At 37.9% G+C, this 22,388-nt stretch overlaps 1 protein-coding gene across 2 annotated transcripts in view; it reads right to left on the bottom strand.

The window, feature by feature from the left end:
• Nucleotides 1-22,388, bottom strand: part of LOC132121322 (glutamate receptor ionotropic, delta-1-like) — a 545,908-nt gene that overhangs the window by 48,702 nt on the left and 474,818 nt on the right. For both annotated transcript variants that reach the window (XM_059530614.1, XM_059530615.1), the window contains exons 7-8: nt 6,376-6,537; nt 4,975-5,094 (exon numbers count right to left, since the gene is read on the bottom strand). In XM_059530614.1, coding sequence (XP_059386597.1) covers nt 4,975-5,094; nt 6,376-6,537 — 282 coding nt within the window. The remainder of the gene's footprint in view (nt 1-4,974; nt 5,095-6,375; nt 6,538-22,388) is intronic.

Below are 22,388 nucleotides of genomic sequence, written 5' to 3'. Positions count from 1 at the left end.
CGCAGGTAGAGTCGATTGTCTTTACACTCGTCCATCTTCACACGAGGAGGGCTCACACGAGGGCTGCCGCGACTGCTGCCGCGGTGAAATCTACCGCTTTTGTATTTGCCTGATTACCTGTGATTGAAGTCAGCTGGCCACGCCTCACTATTTAGCAGATCGAAACCAGGCAGTCCCGCGATAGGCAAACGCAAAACCAAGCGCCACTTTCAGCACGTATTAACCAGGGTAAGACACACACAATTTAAACCAAAAACTTTCCTAGCAATGACGATCACACACTAGTCTGATGAGAAAACAAGGCAAAACACTCACAAGCTGCTGTCCTTCTCTGTAGCTCGACATACTTCTGGTGAAAACTAATTAACGAAGAGCAGTGAACAACTATAGTTAGTGAAATCTATAAGCACAGCTTAAATGTGCTGCCTTCGCAGGGGGCATCGACCAATAGTGGTATTACTGTGGATTTTCAGACAAGGTAACATTAACAGCATGATTTAATATAGTCATAAATCAGGTGCATGCTTTATATAAAATAACTGTGGTATTACCATATGATACCACCACAGTACCCTTTTCTGAAAATAAAAAAAAATAAGTACATAAAAAAAATAAATAAATAAAAATAAATAAGGAACACATATATCAGAATTCTCAATTCTGAGTGAAATATCCAATCCAATCCAATCCACTTTATTTATATAGCACAATTTAAATAAACACAAGGTTTCCAAAGTGCTGTACACCACAACAATAAAATACACAATAGGATAAAAAGATAAACACAATAAGATAAAAGTAATAGAATAAGATAAAACAACATGAAATTATATAAGTAAAATTAAATCAAATAAATAAATAAAATGCACTGCCCACACAACACATTAAAATCACATTAATCACGATTACCTGGTGTTAAAAGCCAGAGTAAAAAAGATGGGTTTTAAGCAGAGATTTAAAATGAGTGGCAATTCATTCCATAGTTTTGGAGCTGCAACAGCAAAAGCTCTTTCTCCTCTGAGTTTTAGCCTAGTTCTAGGCACTGTCAGGAGCAGCTGGTCAGCTGACCTGAGAGAGCGGCTGGGAATGTAGGGGTGCAGCAACTCGGTGAGATACGGTGGGGCAAGGCCATTCAAGGCTTTAAAAGCAAATAAGAGTAGTTTAAATTGAATCCTAAAATGAACAGGCAGCCAGTGGAGTGAAGCTAAAATAGGTGAAATGTGCTCATACTTTCTTGTGCCAGTTAAAATACGAGTAGCAGCATTTTGCACCAGTTGCAGACGGGCAATGGAGGACCCATTAACCCCAAATAAAGTGCATTGCAGTAGTCCAGCCAAGTGTTCACAAAGGAGTGAATTACTGTCTCAAAGTGGTGTCTCTGAAGGACTGGTTTAATTTTTGCCAGCTGCCTTAACTGGAAAAAACTGCACTTCACTACGGCTTTAATCTGGTTGTCAAACTTAAGGTCAGTATCCACCTTTACCCCTAGATTAGTAATAATTTGCTTGTGATACTTTGCTAAGGAACCCAGATCAACCAACGGGGTCACAGAAGTGCCACTACCACTAAAGACCATGACTTCTGTCTTTTTTTCATTAAAATCTAAAAAAAATTAAGAGACATCCAGGCCTTAATGTCATGTAAACACGCTAGCAATGGCTTAACACAGTAGGAGTCTGACTTTCTAAGAGGGACATAGATCTGACTGTCATCTGCATAGCAATGAAAATAAATACCATGCTTCCTGAGAATTGAACCAAGCGGGAGTAGATAGAGGGAAAATAAGAGAGGGCCATGCACAGAGCCCTGTGGCACCCCATGTGACAGGGGAGCAGTCGAGGAAGCAGAGTCAGCAAGGCCAACACAGAAAGTTTGCTGGGACAAGTAGGACCTAAACCATTCTAACGCTGTACCACTGATGCCCACCCACTGCTCCAAACGAGTAATCAGTATTTCATGATCTACTGTATCAAAAGCAGCAGTCAAATCTAAAAGTACAAGGACAACACAGTGACCCGAGTCAGTAGCTAAAAAGATGTCATTAAAGACTCTTAAAAATGCTGATTCGGTGCTATGTAATGTTTTAAAACCGGATTGGAAAATCTCAATAATATTATGTTAATTTATAAAGTCCATGAGCTGGGAATAGACAATCTTTTCCAAAATTTTAGAAAGGAAAGGCAGTTTGGAAATAGGCCTAAAATTAGCCAAAACAGTAGGATCCAGCCCAGGTTTTTTCAACAAGGGCTGCACAACGGCATGTTTAAAATTAACAGGAACCACTATATATATATATATATATATATATATATATATATATATATATATATATATATATAAATATGCTGTGTTTAAACAGAAAAGAAAATATTTGTGTTATTATAATATGATACATTTTAACTGTTATGATTTTAGAGTCCCACATTTCACATAACACCAATTTTGGCACTCTTTTCAACCATTTTGAGCAATCCATCACATTGTCTCATTTCTTTGCCTCCAATCAGCCTTTGATTCCAAAGTAATATACAGTAGTAAAAAAGTCTGGAGCAAGTTGTTATATAATGAAATGTTTACATATATATATATATATATATATATATATATATATATATATATATATATATATATATATATATATATATATATATATATATATATATATATATATATATATATATATATATATATATATATATATATATATATATATATATATATATATATATATATCAAACAAACATAATAATAATAATAAAAAGGCTAACTGGCTAATTATAGTAGAGATAAAATGGATAATTAAATTAGGATATAGTTGCATGAATTAGTGTGGTAAATGGGTAGAAGAGGAATCAAAGGAAAACAATAGCTCTATTCTAAAACGATGTGGGAATAGAGCTAGTTGGAATAGGACCCTTACACACACCACTATAAATCTACAACTGAAGTTATTTATCTAATATTAATTGGATTGTAACAGTTCAGCAGTAAACATGAACACCAGTTTTGTACATATACAATTAATTGATTGATTGATTGATTGGTTGATTAATAATATATGTATGAAGCTGATGTTCATGTTTAATAATTACAACTGTTACAATCCCCTTAATGTTAGATAACTAATTTCAGTTGTAGATTTAGACAAATGTGGGAAAATTATACAAAAATCTGACATAAATACACACACACACACACACACAGAGAGAGAGAGATAAACAATTGAGTTTGCACCGATGCAAACCCACTTTTGGTTTTAAAAAAACTACTTTCAGTATTTACTAAAGAGTGAAAAATTTGCAATGAAAAGACAGACAGACACACTTATGCTTGTGGCTAACCTTATGGCATATGCACTTGTATAAGTTTCCCTTTCAGACACAAAATTTAGGGTATAGAGTATTTAAATAAATCATGATCAAATAAATATAATCATAAAAAGATCAAATACATTTTATAAAATGTCAACACATTTTGCACTTCACATGGCTGTGGCAACTGATAATTTGTACTGCTCTTGGTAGAATGTATTGGTCATTATTTAAAAACACTGGCTGTGTCTGTGATCTTTCATCTGTGCATTGTCAGTAGATCACCCATAGAATTTTCCAGTCCTAATGGTGCTTTTATGGAATTGTGGTCTCATGCTATTTCCCCTGTTAAGCAAATTTGTCCCATAGACTTTTAAGCAAAAACAGGGGTTACTGTTGAACCTTACCTCTTGTTTCATCTGACATCTTTTATTATTTATTTATTTATTGTTTGTTTACTGAACTTGTTGTAATACATTGTGGAATTTCATCTCATGTGAAGTTTTTTTTTTTTTTTTGCCAAAATGAGGTACAATTTGGATCAGCAACTAAAGCATATCTACACTGGATTTGTTAAAGTGAATGTTCCATAAAAAAAATAAAAATAATAATAATAATAAAAAAAAACAAGATCACCTTCATAATTCCTCATCCATTTGTCCTTTTATAAGAAATAAACAAAAGTATGTCAGAAATAGAACCGGGTATCTGTCTGCTGGTGTGCCATTGTCAGCAGCATCATTTATTATAGGGGCTTTTTTTGCCTTTGCCAGATGTATTTGCCTCTGCTTTCAAACCATGACATTTGTCAAATTAACAGCACAGCTCACTGTTTGTCTTTATAACAGGGTGGAATTGCAGTTGGCTACATTAATCTCTTCTTAGGTGGGACTGCTTAGAAGACTAAAACTGGTGCTCTAATAATGAACAACAAAAGGACGGAGTACATTTGACATACCATTAGCTGTCCTATCCTTTTATCATAGCTAATAAATGTGCTTTGTATGAGGGGAAGCTGGTACTGCCAGGGCCCATGTGTGTGTGGGCAGGGAGTAAATGGTTGTGGCACTGTGGATCCTAATGGCTATAATGTGATACATTGGGTTCATAATTCAGGTTGGGATGCAGGGTGATTAAATCTTCATTATCAGCAGACTGTTTACTCTCCTGTAATTTACTCTTTCTTTTAAATGATCTATGGAAGCAAACAGTTTATGGCAACAAAAACAAAGCTTGAAAATCAGCAAATCCAGCTAAGAAGAGAAGAGAGGACAGAATATCTGTAATGAAAATTACTTGTTGATTGTTCTAGGAAAAAGCACAGCAAAAGCCATTGAAAATATCCAACTATAGGCTAAATAAACTATAGTAGATATGGAATTGAATAAAAAGTGTGTAGGGAACACATAGCTTATGCTGTTTAAACATAGGAAAATAGGCCCATGTCATCAAGTTTGCACTAAAGCACATTTGACCTGGCCCGTCAAGACATTCACCTCTCGGCTGACACAGAGGTAAGGGGTCAAAATGGCAGTCTGGGTACACAATCTGCACAGATGACATCAAGCCGAGTTGTTCTCATTGACAAGTCGTTCTAAACACCAGATTAAAGACAGCTTTTACACAAGGTATTAGAAATGGTAGCATGAGCTATTGAACTCACTCGTTTTATGTCTTTTCCAAACGTTTCACTGAAGCTGGTTCCCAAAATCTCAAACTGAACATGGGAATTTGATCCATTGTCCATGAAGTCCATAATTCCGGTGAGACCAGTTATATGGCCCTGTTGGAACAAAACTGTCTGAATCAATACACAATAAAGCGACACAGTAAAAAGAACTGAGCCAGATCAGAGTGCAATGTGCTGTACCCTTCATACACTGAATTTTACCAATTGCAATTTTAAACCTTTAGGCTTTCTAGGGCTTGACCACAAGAATGGGCTCATGGCCTGGGGAACTTGGAGAGAGGTTTGACTCAGTTGGCATTATCACTACTTGCCATGAAAATATAAAAATAAAAGATCATTCAAAATAATAAAATACATAAATAAATAAACAAATACTTTTAAATAACAGTTATAAACACATATAGGGTTTTTAGCCTATTTTTAAAGAAACATAATTTAAAACCACCTGCTTAGAGTATTGTGGGTCACTCAAGTCATAGGAAGCCAGGAAGTGGGAAGTCGTGGCCTAATGGTTAGAGAGTTTGACTCCTAAGGTTGTGGGTTTGAGTCTCGGGCTGACAATACCATAACTGAGGTGCCCTTGAGCAAGGTACTGAACCCCCAACTGCTCAGTGGGTGCTGCAGCATGAATGGTTGACCATTGCTGTGTGAGTGTACACTTTGGACGGGGTAAATGCAGAGCATGAATTCTGAATACAGGTTACCATACTTGGCTGTATGTCACTTTCACTTTTTTTTTTTTTTTTACTTTCAATACTTAAAAAGCATCACCATGAAAGGCTTATATCTTTGACTTCAGACTAACTACTGGTTTGACTGTAGAGGGGCAGTGGAAGGTTCAGAGACAAATCTATTGGTGGTGTGTCCCTCTCTGGGCCGATTAGAGGCTTTCTGCAGTTCTGTGTGGCTCATATAACGTTAAAAGGGCGTGAAATTGAGGAACACACACTAGACCGCTTGCTGCCCCTGAGAGCTCACAGAGACATGAGCTCCTAAGATGAGACATCAGCTGCTGCAGCCACCTCACCAACTATTGTGTAGCTTTCAGTAGCCCCTAAGAGAGCTCTGTGTGAGGACAACCAACAGCTATCTCAGCTTGACCGCTGTTCTGGTGTTCAAGAGAAATGTGATTGCAGCAGTAAGAGGAGAAGGCAGAAAACAGCTTAGATGAAAGCAATTTGCATTTCAAAAAGCTGTATGTCTGGGACCTGATGTAAAGCAAAGGGAAATATCATCTTGTCACAGCTGCTTTTATTCAACTACTCTCCCTCTTGCCACTTCTAGTCTTGCAAGTTATATGTGATATCCCCCCAACAGTGTGACAAGCAGCAAAACAGACTCTCTGAAAAATTCCTGACATCAAAAGCATAGTACCTTTTGGATTGTCTCCAGCATGGACCAGCCTCCATTCCAGGGCTTGGTTGACTTCCTGATGCAGTTGAGGCTGGCCATACTATGCCACTTCCGGTCCTCTAATTTCCGGTAGAATGCATTGGCCAGCATCAACACGCTATCATAAAGGTACAAATTTGACACCTGAGAAAAAAAAAAAAAAAAAAAAAAAAAAAAATTGAGAGATGCATTAGAATGATTTTTACCAAAACCAAAATTATGCTTACATTTAGCTGAAACTTTATGAAATGAAATTAAAGTATGCTATTTAATAATCAATTATTTTATCACTTTTTTTATATTCAACACTGTAATGAATGAGGTGGATCAGATACAAAAGTATTTGTTATATTTAACAAATAGTGTAAAATACCCCTCCCCAACATGCAAAACATGTGGTAGAGAGAACTAGGCCTCTGGATACCATGGTTACAAAGACACACATCAAGATAAGATTGTTTTACAACTCAAAGGAATGTCGAGTTTTCACTCTAAAATCACTTTGAATCAAATTGTGAAACTCGGGTATTAAATAAATTCAGTGAACACAGACTGAAGTAGTTTAAGTCTTTGGTTCTTTTAATTGTGATGATTTGGCTCACATAAAAAAAATAAAAAATAAAAAAATATAACTCTCTGCAGCCTTGGTCTGCGGTGATCTTCATTTAGAAACGCGTCATATAGACATATGAGACATAATTCACCCCAAGAAGATGTGATGAGAATTACCTCAGGATTTGAGTTTTGGATTTCCTCAGAAAACAAAAAGCAGAGATCATAAACATGAGTAAGTCTCTTTTTATTTATGCATATACTTGTACTAGTTTTCACATAACATGTGAACATTTTACTAGTTAGACTTTTCCAAACTATAACTCCTGACTAAGTGTATAATCATGTGAAACAATATGAAGTATCAATAACAATATATACTAAACCATTCAAAAGCTTGATTTTTTTTTTTTGTAGAAAATCAGATTGTTAAAAGGATTTCTGAAGGATTGTGTGACTAGAGTAATGATGCAAAAAATTCAGCTTTGAAAGTCAGCTTTGATTGTTCCTAATAAACGGTTTATCTGCACTCACAAGTGAATATTAAATTATTTTGTGGGATAATTATATATATTCTAAATAAAACTACAAACATAAAAATATATACATTTATTTTGTCCTCACATTCTTACTTGTAACTCTTTCCTCTCAGTCACAGACCTGACCGAACGGCTTATTATGCAGCTCATTATGCAGGCCTTTGTCTTCTCAGGTGTAAATCTCAATATAATGCTGATAATTCACGCCTCTTGCATAGAAAAAATGTCTTAGAAAATTTTAATCGATATATTGTTTTCTGTGAGTGAGTAAACAAGATGACTTTGACAATTTAGAAAGAAAAATTATAGGCTACAAGCGCCAGTTCTCAAAAGTCCCATGTGTTTTATTGCCTTATTCAAGTGATTTACAATTTTTAGTTTTTCACTAACCACACATAAACATTGTTTTCTCAAAAACACAATCATGTAATCCTTAGATGCTGCTCTCATATTATTATAGCCCAATTTGTGCTGATTACAGTGATACTAGACTTTAGCCATTTAAATGTCTATAAGCAACTGAAAAAATCACAAATGTTAGGGCATGACAAAACTTCTCCAGGCCCCAAAAATACCCTTAGACTTCAGAGGGTTAAGCCACTACTGATGCGTCTTATCTGGGCTAAAGAGAAGAAGAACAGGACTGTTGCCCAGTGGTTCAAAGACCTCTTTTCAGATGAGAGCAAGTTTTGTATTTCATTTGGAAACCAAGGTCATAGAGTCTGGAGGAAGGGTGGAGAAGATCATAGCCCAAGTTGCTTGAAGTCCAGTGTTACATTTCCACAGTCTGTCATGATTTGGGGTGCAATGTCATCTGCTGGTGTTGGTCCATTTTGTTTTTTGGAAACCAAAGTCACTGCACCCATTTACCAATAAATTTTGGAGCACTCCATGCTTCCTTCTGCTGACCAGCATTTGTAGATGCTGATTTCATTTTCCAACAGGATTTGGCACCTGGCCACACTGCCAAAAGCACCAAAAGTTGGTTAAATGACCATGGTGTTGGTGTGCTTGACTGGCCAGCAAACTCACCAGACCTGAACCCCAGAGAGAATCTATGGGGTATTGTAAAGAGGAAAATTAGAAACAAGAGACCAAGCAATGCAAATGAGCTGAAGGCCACTGTAAAAGAAACCTGGGCTTCCATACCACCTCAACAGTACCACAAACTGATCACCTCCATGCCACGCCGAATTGAGGCATTAATTAAAGCAAAAGGAGCCCCTACCAAGTATTGAGTACTTGTACAGTAAATTAACATGTACAGTACAGACCAAAAGTTTCGACACACCTTCTCCTTCAAAGAGTTTTCTTTATTTTCATGACTATGAAAATTGTAGATTCACACTGAAGGCATCAAAACTATGAATTAACACATGTGGAATTATATATGGAATTATATACATAACAAAAAAGTGTGAAACAACTGAAAATATGTCATATTCTAGGTTCTTCAAAGTAGCCACCTTTTGCTTTGATTACTGCTTTGCACACTCTTGGCATTCTCTTGATGAGCTTCAAGAGGTAGTCACCTGAAATGGTCTTCCAACAGTCTTGAAGGAGTTCCCCGAGAGATGCTTAGCACTTGTTGGCCCTTTTGCCTTCTGTCTGCGGTCCAGCTCACCCCTAAACCATCTCGATTGGGTTCAGGTCCGGTGACTGTGGAGGCCAGGTCATCTGGCGCAGCACCCCATCACTCTCCTTCTTGGTCAAATAGCCCTTGATGCCTTCAGTGTGACTCTACAATTTTCATAGTCATGAAAATAAAGAAAACTCTTTGAATGAGAAGGTGTGTCCAAACTTTTGGTCTTTACTGTATATATATATATATATATATATATATATATATATATATATATATATATATATATATATATATATATATAGTATATTATTGGTCTTATGAAGTATTCTTATTTGTTGAGATTGTGATTTGGTGGGTTTTTGTTAAATGTGAGCCTAAATCATGACAATGAAAATAACCAAAGACTTAAACTACTTCAGTCTGTGTGCATTCAATTTATTTTATACACACGTTTCACCTTTTGAGTTGAATTACTGAAATAAATGAACTTTTTCATGACATTCTAATTAATTGAGAAGCACCTGTATATTATATGTTGATACCTATGGAAGGTATTAGTGTTACCAGAATCTTTAATAGTTTCTTTATCAACAACCAACCAAAAGACCATATGCAAAACATATGCCTGAAGCCAAAGGGTAAACCTTCCCTCCAAACCTACCATTCTTCATTGGCTCACTCAAGTCCTGGCAATGTGACATTGTCACTCTTTATAGATCACTGATCACCAGATCAGATAGGGTTTTTTAAGATGCAGAAACTCCAGGGCAAAATGCAGCGCTAAGAGTCCTCAAGAACCCAACCTAAGCTTGTGCCAGGCTTTCAGCCTAGTCTTTCCACTTCACGATGCTCTGACTCAAACTGGTTCTTTTTCATCAACCAACTTCAGCAAAGATCATCTTAAGCCTTCAGATTGCATCAGGACTCCCTTTCAGACAAGACTTGGAAGTATTAAACTTATTAAACTAAAGTCTTATTATTTGATACAATTAAGTATGATTTGAATCTTTTTTACAAAGGTGTGTTTGAACTAAGAAACTGAAGTTTTCTTCAGGCAGTAAATCTGCTGAATATCAAATTGTACCATAGCTTCATGTCTTTAATTCTCTTCTCTTTACTGCTTAAGATTTAACTCCTCTTCCTATGCCAGCTGTATGTGGGTGTGTGTTTGTGAGTGTCTGACTAGTTTAAGGGTTTATGTAGTTAATAAATTCTTACTTGTATCACACTTGATGTTGTTCATTGTTTGTTCATAACTGTAGACCCCAATCATGCAGATTTTTGCTACATGCTCTGAGTAGTATTGTACAGTAAGAAAGTTAATACTGAGATGTCAAGTAAATACTAACAGCGGATCTAAATATTTATAATTAATCAGAACTAATTAACCAAAAGTATGGCCCTGAGACACAGCGTCTCATTCCCTTTGGGGAACCATGGTTACATGCGTAACCTGGAGACGTTCCCCTACAGGAGCTCAAACTGCGTTGAAACGCTACGGAAACTCAGCCTCTGCAAACCGTGCAGGAAACGTTAAACAAGGGGGTGTCTGCCCACTGACTGGCCACCAGTAGCGGCGTGGTAGGCCGCAATGGCCACCATGTAGACCTTAAGGATGTAGTGGGTCAACCCTGCAGAAAAATGGGCATGCAGGAACTCCAGCACTGTAGTAACTGGGCAGGTAACTGGGTCGAGTTGGTGGTCTCCACACCAGGAAGTGAAAAGTTTCCACTTAAATCCATACAGTTTCCTTGTTGAGGGAGCTCTGGATTGGAGGATGGTCTCTACAACCTCAGTTTAGAGACCAAATGTTAGGAGCTGTGCCCTCTTAGGGGCCATGCCCACCGTTTCCACAACTCCTGAAAGGGGTGAAGGATGGTGCCCCCCACCTGAGAAAGTAGGTCCTGCCTGATCGAAATCTCCAGCGGAGAGCTGTCGAGGAGGGACAACAGGTCTGAGAACCATACTCGGGCCAGCCAGAATGTGGCTACTAGAAGACCCCATCATGGCGTACTCTCTCCAGATCTCCCGAGAACAGAACGATTGGGGGAAAAGTGTACAGATGAAGCCTAGGCCACATCTGTACCATGACATCCAGCCCTGGTGGAGCTCAGAGCTCATTCCCCGGGCCTTGGCCACTGACTCGACAGGATAGCTGCTCCCACATTGACATGCCCATGAATGTGAACTGCACAATGATCTGGTGCGCTAGCCTGTACAAGGGGCATGAACGCAGACCTCCTTGGTGGTTAATATAAGAGAACCACTGTGTTGTAGGTGCCCACCAACACATAGTGATCTCTCAGGTCCAGGAGAAAGTGTTTCTAAGCTAGAAACACACCAATTGATGCGCCACTGAGATGGCAACCACTCCACAGACCGCAGGCCGAGCAGCCACTCGTGACTCATGGAGCTTCCCACACCAGGCCCTGAGACAAGAACCAAGGTTTCCTCCAAATTTCTAAGGCACTTAGGTACCTCCACATGACCTTGAGCATGCAAAGCTGGTTTCCCCTTGGGGAAAATGTCTTTGTCTAGTGCCACCACTGCAGGGGTCTCATGTACAGCCGTCCAAGAGGTATCAAATTGGACACAGCTGCCATCAGACCCAACAGTTTCTGAAATTACTTGACAGTGAGTGACTGGCCTGATCTGAGACACAATTTGTTTGAGTGTGAGCATCCCTAACTTCAGTCAAATGACTAAGGGGTTCAACTAAAGCAGATCTAAGATGGGACGCAGCCCTCCATCCTTCTTCGGAACAGTGCACCTTGATGGCCCCCTTCCTCAAGAGAGTGTTTACTTCTCATTTCATTACTAGAGAGTGTATATATATATATATATATATATATATATATATATACATATATATATATATATATATATATATATATATATATATATACAATATAAGTACAAACATGGTGGATGAGCGTGATCAACGGTTAAGTAGAGAGGTTTAAAAAAGGGGTTAGTGTTAGTAATAATCAACACTTAACCTAGTAAGTAATATTCACTAAACAAAATTATAAATGCAACATTTTTATTTTTGTCCCCATTTTTCACGAGCTGAACTAAGACTTTTTCTATGTACACATTAAAACTGCACATTTTAGAATTGCTTTTATTGTGGCCAGCCTAAGGCACACCTGTGCAATAATCATGCTGTCTAATCAGCATCTTGATATACCACACCTGTAAGGTGGATGGATTATCTCTGCAAAGGAGAAGTGCTCACTAACACAGATTTAGACAGATCTTTGAACAATATTTGATAGAAATATAGGCCTTTTGTGTACCGAGAAAAAGTTTTAGATCTTTGAGTTCAGCTAATGAAAAATGGGGGCAAAAACTTTTTTTTTTGTTCAGTGTGTGTGTGTGTGTGTGTGTGTGTGTGTATATATATATATATATATATATATATATATATATATATATATATATATATATATATATATATATATATATATATATATATATATATGTATATACACATTTTATTTTCTTTTTGTAATGCACAGCTCTTGGTCTAAGCCTAATGCTCTTCCATGCATCTGGTCTGACTGTCGGAAATCATCCAAACTAAGTGCATCCCATACTATCCGCTCACTGCAGCGCTCTCTGATTCATCTCACTGGTAGCAATTGTCAACTAACCTTGTCATCAAATGCATCTGCCTCGTACTGTCACGCTGCTCTTTTGAACTGTCAGTCCATCTCAGAGCCCCTTACATTAATGAATACGTAACTGACAATATGTTTGACATTTTGTGGGGTGGGGGTAGCCCCCTCACTCGAACTAACAAGCATCTTCACCAAAGAAAGAGTATGAAAATAGATTTTAATTATGTGATATCATGGTAATAATGGTAAAATAATTTTTATAATTTATTTTAAAAAATATAGTTAAAAAATAAAAAGTTGCCAAATTCATAAGCTTTCTAGCATTAATGTAATGCTATAGCAACAATTTAGGACAGTTCGTTTCACAAAGTCACATTTTATTGTTACTCTGAGACAAATTCCGGCTCAAACGGTGCAACTAAGAAAAGAGCACCACTAAGGTTTTTTTTTTTTTTTTTTCGTGTTTAATAGAGGGCTAGATGATCATAATAATTTAGCTGTAATGTTATTGTTTGTTGCTGTTCAAGTTGTTCTTAAAATGAAGCATCTGTTAAATGAGTCTCAATGAATGTATTAGGTCAGGTAATCGATCGCAATGAGTTTGTGTTTCTTTGTAAAGCAGACACAATTAAGTATTTCTGATATCAGTTGTCTATATTTGTGGTAAAACTGCTCCCCAAAACGCTCACATTTTTATTTCCTGGATGTCAGATTTTTAAATTTGGTGTCTATGTGATTTTGTTTTATTCAGTACTCTGCCATCTGTATTTTTTAAGTAGCTTTAAATAGGTTCATTCACTCAGAACACATTTTTCATTCCACTGCTGTGCTTTTTCATTGTATTTCAATGTAAACGCGCTACCCAACGTCTTGAATGCTGCGCTCTCGTCTCAGGTCCACTGATCTATATATGTTCTCTATTATAGATCTGTGAGTGCTCAGGTCTTTAGCTGCTTCTCGTGCATAATTATCATGCATAATAGCCTGCATCATTCTAAAGCATGGCGCTCAAGTTCAGATAAATTCAGCTCTTTACACTTTCAAAAAAGAAAAACAACTTCCACTGACCTGCCTCTCAACAAAATCTCTATCAGTGTGAACCCTGTATTGTAATAATTGTAATAATATCGGTCCAACAAATACGTGAATTGGCCACAAAAGTTTTATTTTTACTTTGTGATATGTCATCGCCCCCTTTCGTCACCTCAGCCGCACTCTCGTCAGTGTTGCGCTGGGGCCGGCTCTGGTCATATCCTACCATAATTTTAATAATGTTGACATCATTCAGTTACTTTATTGCTTCCTCTAATCTTTCTGATGTTTTTGAATTATATTCCTTCACCAATTCTTTCAAAATTTTACTCTACATTATGTGATAATTCGTCTGTGCATGCTCCTGTTAGGACTAGAACTGTTCCTTCCTCTAACACTTCTCCCTGGTTTACTGTCACAGTGTCGAACTACGTGGTTCCCTCTTCCGAACATCAGAGGGCTCCCTCACCCGAATATTGACTCTTAAAATCTCACACTACATTTCTCATCAGCCCCATATCTAGCACTGATCACTCAGCCCAGCTGTAGCCCATCAGCTGGCCTATATAAACAGACTGTTCCTTCCATCTCATTGCGAAGTCTTGTACTACTGTGGTTTACATTTCTGAGCGGTTTCTTCTGTTTTTCCTGCCTGTTGTGACCCTAACAAAATAGTAATTGTGTACTATTTTAGATACTCTTGAAGAACACATCAAACACGTGAGAGCTGTACTCAAACGATTCATCCACCACAAACTACACGCTAAAGAGGAAAAGTGTGAGTTTTACAGAACTTCCATTACATTCCTGGGGTACGTCATTAGTCCGTAAGGAGTCACCATGGATGAAAATAAGGTCAAGTCAGTTCTCAGTTGGCCTCAACATTCAACCCTGAAAAAACTACAACACTTTCTACAACGCTTTCTTTTATCACCAACTTTTATCGACATTTCATTTGACGTATTCATCATTTGCCCCCCGATCTCATTTGTACTCCTGTCCAGTGGGAAATCATTACGAAGATTGAACAAGCCAACGCCCAGTGCGAAGTGCCAGTTGAATGTCCCCCTAATAAGATCTTTGTCCCTGAAATCCTCCAAAATTGAGTCTTAGAACATGTTCATTCTCTGCCTAGTTCTGGACATCCCGGTATTAATGCCACCATCCATCTCCTGCAAAACTTTTGATGGCCCTCCCTGTCTAAAGATACTATTGCGTTTGTCCACCAATGTCAAACCTGCAATATTCAAAAACCATAACGTCAACTACCAGTCGGCCTGCTCCAACTTCTTCCGTGTCCACAACGTCCCTGGTCACATATCACAATTGACTTTTTCACCGATCTACATGTTGAACTGTCCAGCTCTGTCCTTACATTAGTGCCACTGATGCAGAAACTCCCATTCATGCTTTTGTTTCATCCCGTCTCGATTACTGTAATGCCCTTTTCATTGGCTTAACAGCTACGTCTATTACTAAATTACAGTATATTCAAAACTCAGCTGCCTTTATTCTCACCTGTGCTAAGCATTCAGGATTCAAATCAAATTTTAATGGACATTTCTCATCCAAGTGTGACTCTGCTGAGCATTACAACCTGGTATGTGTCAGTTATCAATCCAGTTGATATTTAAAACAGTACCTGTCCTTATCGTACAGACAACCACTTCCTGATCATTGAATGACGGCCATGATAGTTGAGCTGACAGGTCCATACAGGAAGACATTTGTTACACTTTACTGGAGCTGCCCATCAGATAAGCCACGATGGAGGTATTAGTAAAAGCTGTGTGGGTGACTTCAGTGGTTGCTTGTTTCCTGAGTGAAAGGGAAAGGCACTCAAAGGTGGATGCTTGTGTTGACACTGCAGATTTGCAGACGAAAAGCTGACAGGTTTGTCACTGCTCTGAACTAGTGGTTTGCTTGTCAAGGTGATTAAACATAAAAAAATATTTAACCCACATTTTCATGAATAATTGAGGCATAAGCCCTCAGAGTATGTGCGGTGCAAAGCTCAGCCATCTGTTCAATACAATTAAACTAGTCTCCATGTGGGTTTTGAGAAGTGGAAATGTGGACGTCACAGCAGATGAAGTCAAGTCAAGTCTGCTTCATTGTCAATTCTACCACATGTACAGTACATACATACACAGAATTGAAATTGTGTAACTCTCAAACCCTTGGTGCATACAGATAACACTAATAGTAGAACATTAAATAAAGATAATAAAATATAAAGTACAACCATACAAATATACAAATATACAAATGGATCATGTAAAAAGAAAGATAAGTAAAGCAGCACAAGGCACATGGCAGGTAGAGTGCAAACCAGAGAAGTAAACAGTGCAGATATAATGATTGTAGTGCAAAAGAGCTTATTCAAGAAGAATCCACTTGGAAGTTAGTCTAGTCTAGTTTTAGTCGACGAAAACTGATAACATTTTACTCTAGTTTTAGTCTGAGAAAAATTATGACATTTTAGTCTAGTTTTAGTTGACGGAAACTGATGACATTTAGTTTTAGTCATTGAAAATTGTATTTTAGTCTATTTTTAGTAATGCTATTCTATTTAACCCAGTCAATATAGTATAAGTATCTATTAGTATAGATGAAACCAAAATTTTCTTTTAGCCAACCCATTTCAAACAAGGTAATCTTATTATATTATTGTTACCATATACAGGTAGACTCAAGAATACATCAATTCCAAACATGGAAGACTCTCTGATTTGAATTTACAACATTTATTATACCATCCAAACTTGTTAGAAGTAAACACAAATAAATTTAAATAAAAGGAATAAATCAAATTAAATAAAAAAATCAGCAAATTTTTTCACACAAAGATGAACCCCGGCTGGCCAGCCATCAGTCCCTTTCTCTGTGTCAAGGCTGATTTATACCAAAGACTATAGAATACCCAAGACATGTCACTCGTATAGTTTTGAATGGGGAAAAATGCAACGCTCAATATGGCTGCTCAATCGCAGGAAGCTCTGCCTTCTGAATGAAGGAGCCAATCGCTAATCGTTTAAGTGAGAATAATTACATACATAAATAAATAGGCTATATTTTGTGTTGGATCAGTTACCTGTGTCGCAGTGCGCAGTAGACACACCCACCTAAATGGTTTAAATATATCGCTTATACTGCCCAAAAAGACCATAAACATTGGATATAGCATCTGAAGTAACAACGAATATACATAAATGTAACATAAAAACTAATCCCGTTTGACTGATTTGCTTCAAATCGAGTGATTTTAGGTCAGCAGTTTGCATGTGACTCAATGGTGATCTCTGCAGGGGATTAGTAAGATGGCGGATCGAACACTTCCAATGGTTTCACTGCCTGTTGGCAGTTTAGAATGTGATGAGCGATCCAGTCATATATAGATCAGTGGATGTAGCCCTTGAAGTGAGGCACAGGAAACAGAAATACTGCAAAATAATAATGCGACTAAATGAGAAAAAATAACGTTATAACATTTTGTTTTGTCTCATTTTGGTCAACGAAAATGAAGAGACATTTTAGCAAAGTTTTTATTTTGTAAACCACATTTAGTCTCTTTTTATTCATCAACAAAATTGCATTATACATTTAATTATAGTCATCGTCACATGACCAGCATTTACGTTACGTCTCGTCTCATTTTCGTCACGTGATAAATGTTTTTTGACAACGATATTTTGTCATAATTTTCGTTGACGAAAGCAAGACTAGCTTTTTATTAGCATGCATATTACTACCATTGGCTTTTAAAGCACATAATAATGTCTTATTCTGCATTATCAAATTTTAGATCCCTTAATCCTACCCTAAACCTAAATTTAACAACTACCTTAATAACCATTAATAAGCATCAAATTAGGCATTTATTTGAAGGGAAAACTCTTAATTATTAGTGAATGTGTTTCCTATTCTAAAGTGTTACCATTGCTACATTTATATGTATTTATGTTTTTGTGTGTGTGGGTTTATATAATCTGATTGTCTAAGATATCTTCTGCATTCTGCATTGGTATTGCTCATATAAAGGTAAAAAAAGAAAAGTAAAAAAAAAGAAAATTTGAATATTTATGAGAAATCCATAAATTCAGCATATTATGATTATTTCTAAAGGATCAAGTGACACTGAGGACTAAAGTAATGCCCATAGGCATTAATGGTTGATTTATTCATTCAAACTTTTAAAAACACTTAAGTTTTGCTATAGTGATATCTCACATCCTTAGATGCTTCTCCTTCAGTCATTTTGCAATGACTGGAGGTTGTGTCATCAGATGGTAGGACCAATGATCCTGAAGAGTTTCGACCCATAACCACAACACTCTCCTGTTGGCGGGTTAACTCCTCCCTCCTTCTCCAGATCCAGCAAGAGGCTCTCTTTGCTGCCTCCCCCATGCTTCACACAGCCTTCTTTCTCTCAGTCCCCCTCAGTCCAACGTCTGTCTTCAGCTTACAGGCTGTTAGGGCTGGGAAGCCCCTGCATCCCATCTCGACTGGATACAGCCATGTCTGCCAGCCTTTGTCCTTGCAGTCCCACACCAGATCTTTATAATGTTCAGACTTCCATTCAAATGCCTCCTACTACCCTTCTTCCGACGGCACAGTAAGCTCCACTAGGATGATTCCTTCAATGGAGAAAGGGACTGTGTCAGGTCTTAAGGTAGTATAGATGACATATGGGAACTGGTGCCTTCTCTTCACATCTATACTAAGCTCCCATGCTTGGGCAGACTGCAGGAGGCTTACCCTGGTTTTGAGGGGCCCTGGTAGCTTTGTCCTTTCCTTGACAATTGATTTACCAGGTGGAGGCTTGTTCCTATATTGACATTTCCTGGTCCTCTCCTGCTTTTGAATGTCTGCTAGAACAGCCAATACTTTGTCATGGCACCATCTGTATTTTCCCTGGACAAGCACGGTCTTACATCCTGCCACGATGTGTGCCCTCGTTCCGTTTTGCCTACAGAGCATGCATGTTGGGTCATCCCCCATCCCTCATCTGTGTAGATTTACAGAGGTTGAAATGGTGCCATAGATGGCCCAAAACAAGAAGAATATCCGGTATGGCTCGAGCCTCCAAAGGTCCGCCCCTGTCACCTTCCTTTGCCTTCCTCTGCTCTTCCTTAAGATCCCTTACTTTCACCTGGACCATGAAAGTCTCCAAAGGGTTGGCTTTCCCCCACCTTTGGAAGTGGATCATTCCCAGGCCTTGCCTTATTGTGCATGGTGCTCCAATGATGTATAGTATTTGACCTTCCCTCCTAAAGTTCACTTCTGCTAGGGCCAGAGATGCTGAAGCCTCCTATTTACATCCTGACCTGTTTTTTTATTCCAGCTTCTCTGACCTTGTTGTCTCTCGAGTCCCTGAAGATCATGGCCACCATGTACTTCGCTACTTGGAATTCCTCAACCAGGAAAGAGAAGGATTTTTGTAATTTCCCAGATCTGATGTACAGCCTGGCTGATGTGAAGCCTGTAGGGATACCCAACCACCTTCTGAGGTGTGAGTTGATCTTACTTTCCACTCCTTCCACTGCTGTAAGTGGAACCTCATACACTGTCATAAGCCACATCAGTCTGGGAAGCAGGCCATGTTGTTTAAAGCCATGCTTTAAACTTCCCTGTGAGTCCTGATTTGTCCATTTTCTTCAACCGACCTTCTGCTTGCTTCTCGGTGCTGCAGACGTTGTTGTGGTCCTTTAATGACTCATCGTACCACTTTCCCAGATACTTTATGGGATTACCAAGATCCTTGATTTTCTTGGATTAAAAGTCCTTCTGGCCCACTTTACTACTCCATCAAGCTTTGTTAGGACCCACCTTGCCTGTACATTGGATGATGTTGTGATTGTAAGTTCATCCATGATACCCCTGATAGCTGGTTGCTGAGTCCATCATCGGGCCTCTGGATTCCTTTTCACCTTCTTTAATTCATGCCCATGACAAACATTGTACATCCTACGACAATCCCTCTCTCAAGGTGCTGCCACTGTGTGTAGTCCTTCATTTTGAAACAGAGCCTGATTCCATCCAGGTATCTGCTGTTCATTGCCTTGATGTGATATGGAATATGGTAGTACTTCAGAGCTGTCCTGATTAGATCACGGGAGATGGACCCGTAGACATTAGCCAAGTCCAGCCAGACAACTGTCAGGTTGCCTTTCTTCGCCCTGGCCTAGGACTCCAGATCTAGATGATAAAATCTACAAATGCACACTCTGCTTACCATATTCAACTGATTTTACTATGATAACATGGAGCATCAGCAGTAAGTAACATATCTTGCTACCAAGCTATTGTCATGGTAAAAGGATACATTGCATGCAAATTATGTCTGCACTACTATTTTGCCACACTAAACTTAGCAATTAAAACTTAAATAATAGACAATAAACATGATCACAAAGGAGGCTTTTATTAATCAAAAAACAACCTAGACAAAACAGTTTATATTATAAAAACTATATATATATAAATATATATATAAGAGCTGGTAAGCACTTAAAATTTTTAATCTAATTAATTACATGATGTGGTGATTACTTCATGTAATTTGCACATCAAATTTGGAGAAATTACTCTGAAAAGATAATTTAAAGTCATTGTTGTGCAAAGCATCAAACATAGATTACAAAAAGTCCTCTCAGTTTGGCAGATAAAAAGGTTTTTGGGCTGACCGACAAGGAGAATCTTGCGACATCTGACGGGAGGTCGATAGGCCTACTCACGACATCGGATGGATGAGACTCACTTGCGACCAGCAAGTATGGAACCCGACCGGGAGAACTCTCACCGACGTCTACCGGGAGCACACGCATCAGACAGGTAAGCCTCGCCGGACAGCGAGAGGAAAAGAAAACCCGTGCTGGGAGGCTCTCGCTGCATCCGATGGGGTATCAATTCAGAAAATCAAACGGGTAAGCCTCACCAGGCGGGGGGAAAAGATGTGAGTTTTTTTTTGACAGTATTTGACGGGAGGTTAACTCCACTCAGGTATCCTTTAATGGACCCGACTTGGAGACCCTTTACACCACGGAGAAACGAAATGAAGGACGTAACTGAAAGTAAGGAGAAATCGGGGAACGTAGTGTTGTAAGTGAGATGGACTGCCTTGAAGCATTTCCACGCCGTTATGCATGACTGGAGGGTTCTGGGAGAAACTGCCTGGAGAATGGTGTCGAGCGATGTGTTAAGAAGTGGTGTTAGAGGGTGGTTTATGGGAATATTAATTCTGAATAGGGAGGAACTTGTGTGGGGAATGAGAACATCATTAAATGATGACAGAATTGTCATTTTTGGTTGGGTGAACTATAACTTTAATAATTTATTTTCTTAATTTTATTATTATTACTATGAAAATATGAAATCATTTCTTTAATGAAATTATACTCTAAATAATAAACTAAAACTGCCAGTAGGTGGTGGTAAATGTCTTTATGATTAAGTCATCGAGTCTTCATTTTATTCATTCGTTTGTTTCCTTCAAATGGCTGATTAATTTAGGAGTGAAGTAAAGGGTTCTTTATGAATGGTTCATTGAATCATAAGGCTTATTCGACTTGAAGAGGGTCATCACCATCATACCAATTGGTGTGTGACATCAAAGTACCGCAAGAGCTTAGAGAGCAGATGACTCCTTGTGCTTTTGAATCACTCTTGCAGTACTTTGATGTAATACACCGATCTGTCTGTGCAGCATCACTTCAAATCCAACGCGACTATGGCCAATGGTTCAACGCGCCAAATGGATCACCAAATTCGTTCAAAATGTGGATTAAGAAATGAAATACCGCTGTGGGTTGCTCGTGATGAACAGTTCTGATTTGTCTTTATATTTTGTTTGCCAAAATTGAGCAAAACAGACAACATTGTGTCTAAAATAACACAATATTAACTTCTTAATGAACTGTTGTATAAGATGAGTATCACATTTGCACTCGTGGGATATTGCACTTAGCCTACAGCTCGTGTGATATTTCTTAACTATGTGATGTAAATATGAGATAAAATTTCAAACAGGGGCATTTTGCCCCATTTCTTGAATTTTAGGTTTGTTCTCCTAGGCTCCACCATGCAAAATGGCAGATGATCCACATAGGTCTGAGGCGGGGCAAGTGCAGGACAATTTTAACACGTTATTTTTCTCCATAATTAATTAATCTAATTAACATGTTAAATTATCAGCCCTAATATATATATTTTGGATGCCCCTTTATCAGTTTATCCAGCTGTGGAATCATCAAGCATGGCATCGACATCTAAAATGTTTAGTCCCAGGCTATGCCCGTCAGCTTTGCCATCACATAATTCATTTCATAATATCACCGTTTTTAATGTATTTTTATTGAATAAATGCAGCCTTGGGGATCATAAGTGACTTCTTTAAAAATTAAATTGATTACAAAAATGTCATTATTTCAAACTTTTGATTGCGATATTAGTTAAATAATTTAAAGCATCTCAGAGAATGCATAAAAATGAACTATTATGAAAAAAATATACACACAAAAACACTTTTAACTAACTAAATTTACAAAACTACAAAAAACAACAATAAAAAAAATATTAAAAATGCGTAAGTTAAAAATAAGTCAAGTCAAAAACAAATAAATTGGCAATAAAAGGCAAACTAACAAGCAAACAAACACTGTTTTA

Source organism: Carassius carassius, chromosome 39 (assembly GCF_963082965.1).
Source record: "Carassius carassius chromosome 39, fCarCar2.1, whole genome shotgun sequence".
NCBI classification, from domain to species: Eukaryota; Metazoa; Chordata; class Actinopteri; order Cypriniformes; family Cyprinidae; genus Carassius; species Carassius carassius.
Note: the sequence above shows the minus strand (reverse complement) of the source record. Positions and strands in the feature narration are given on the sequence as shown.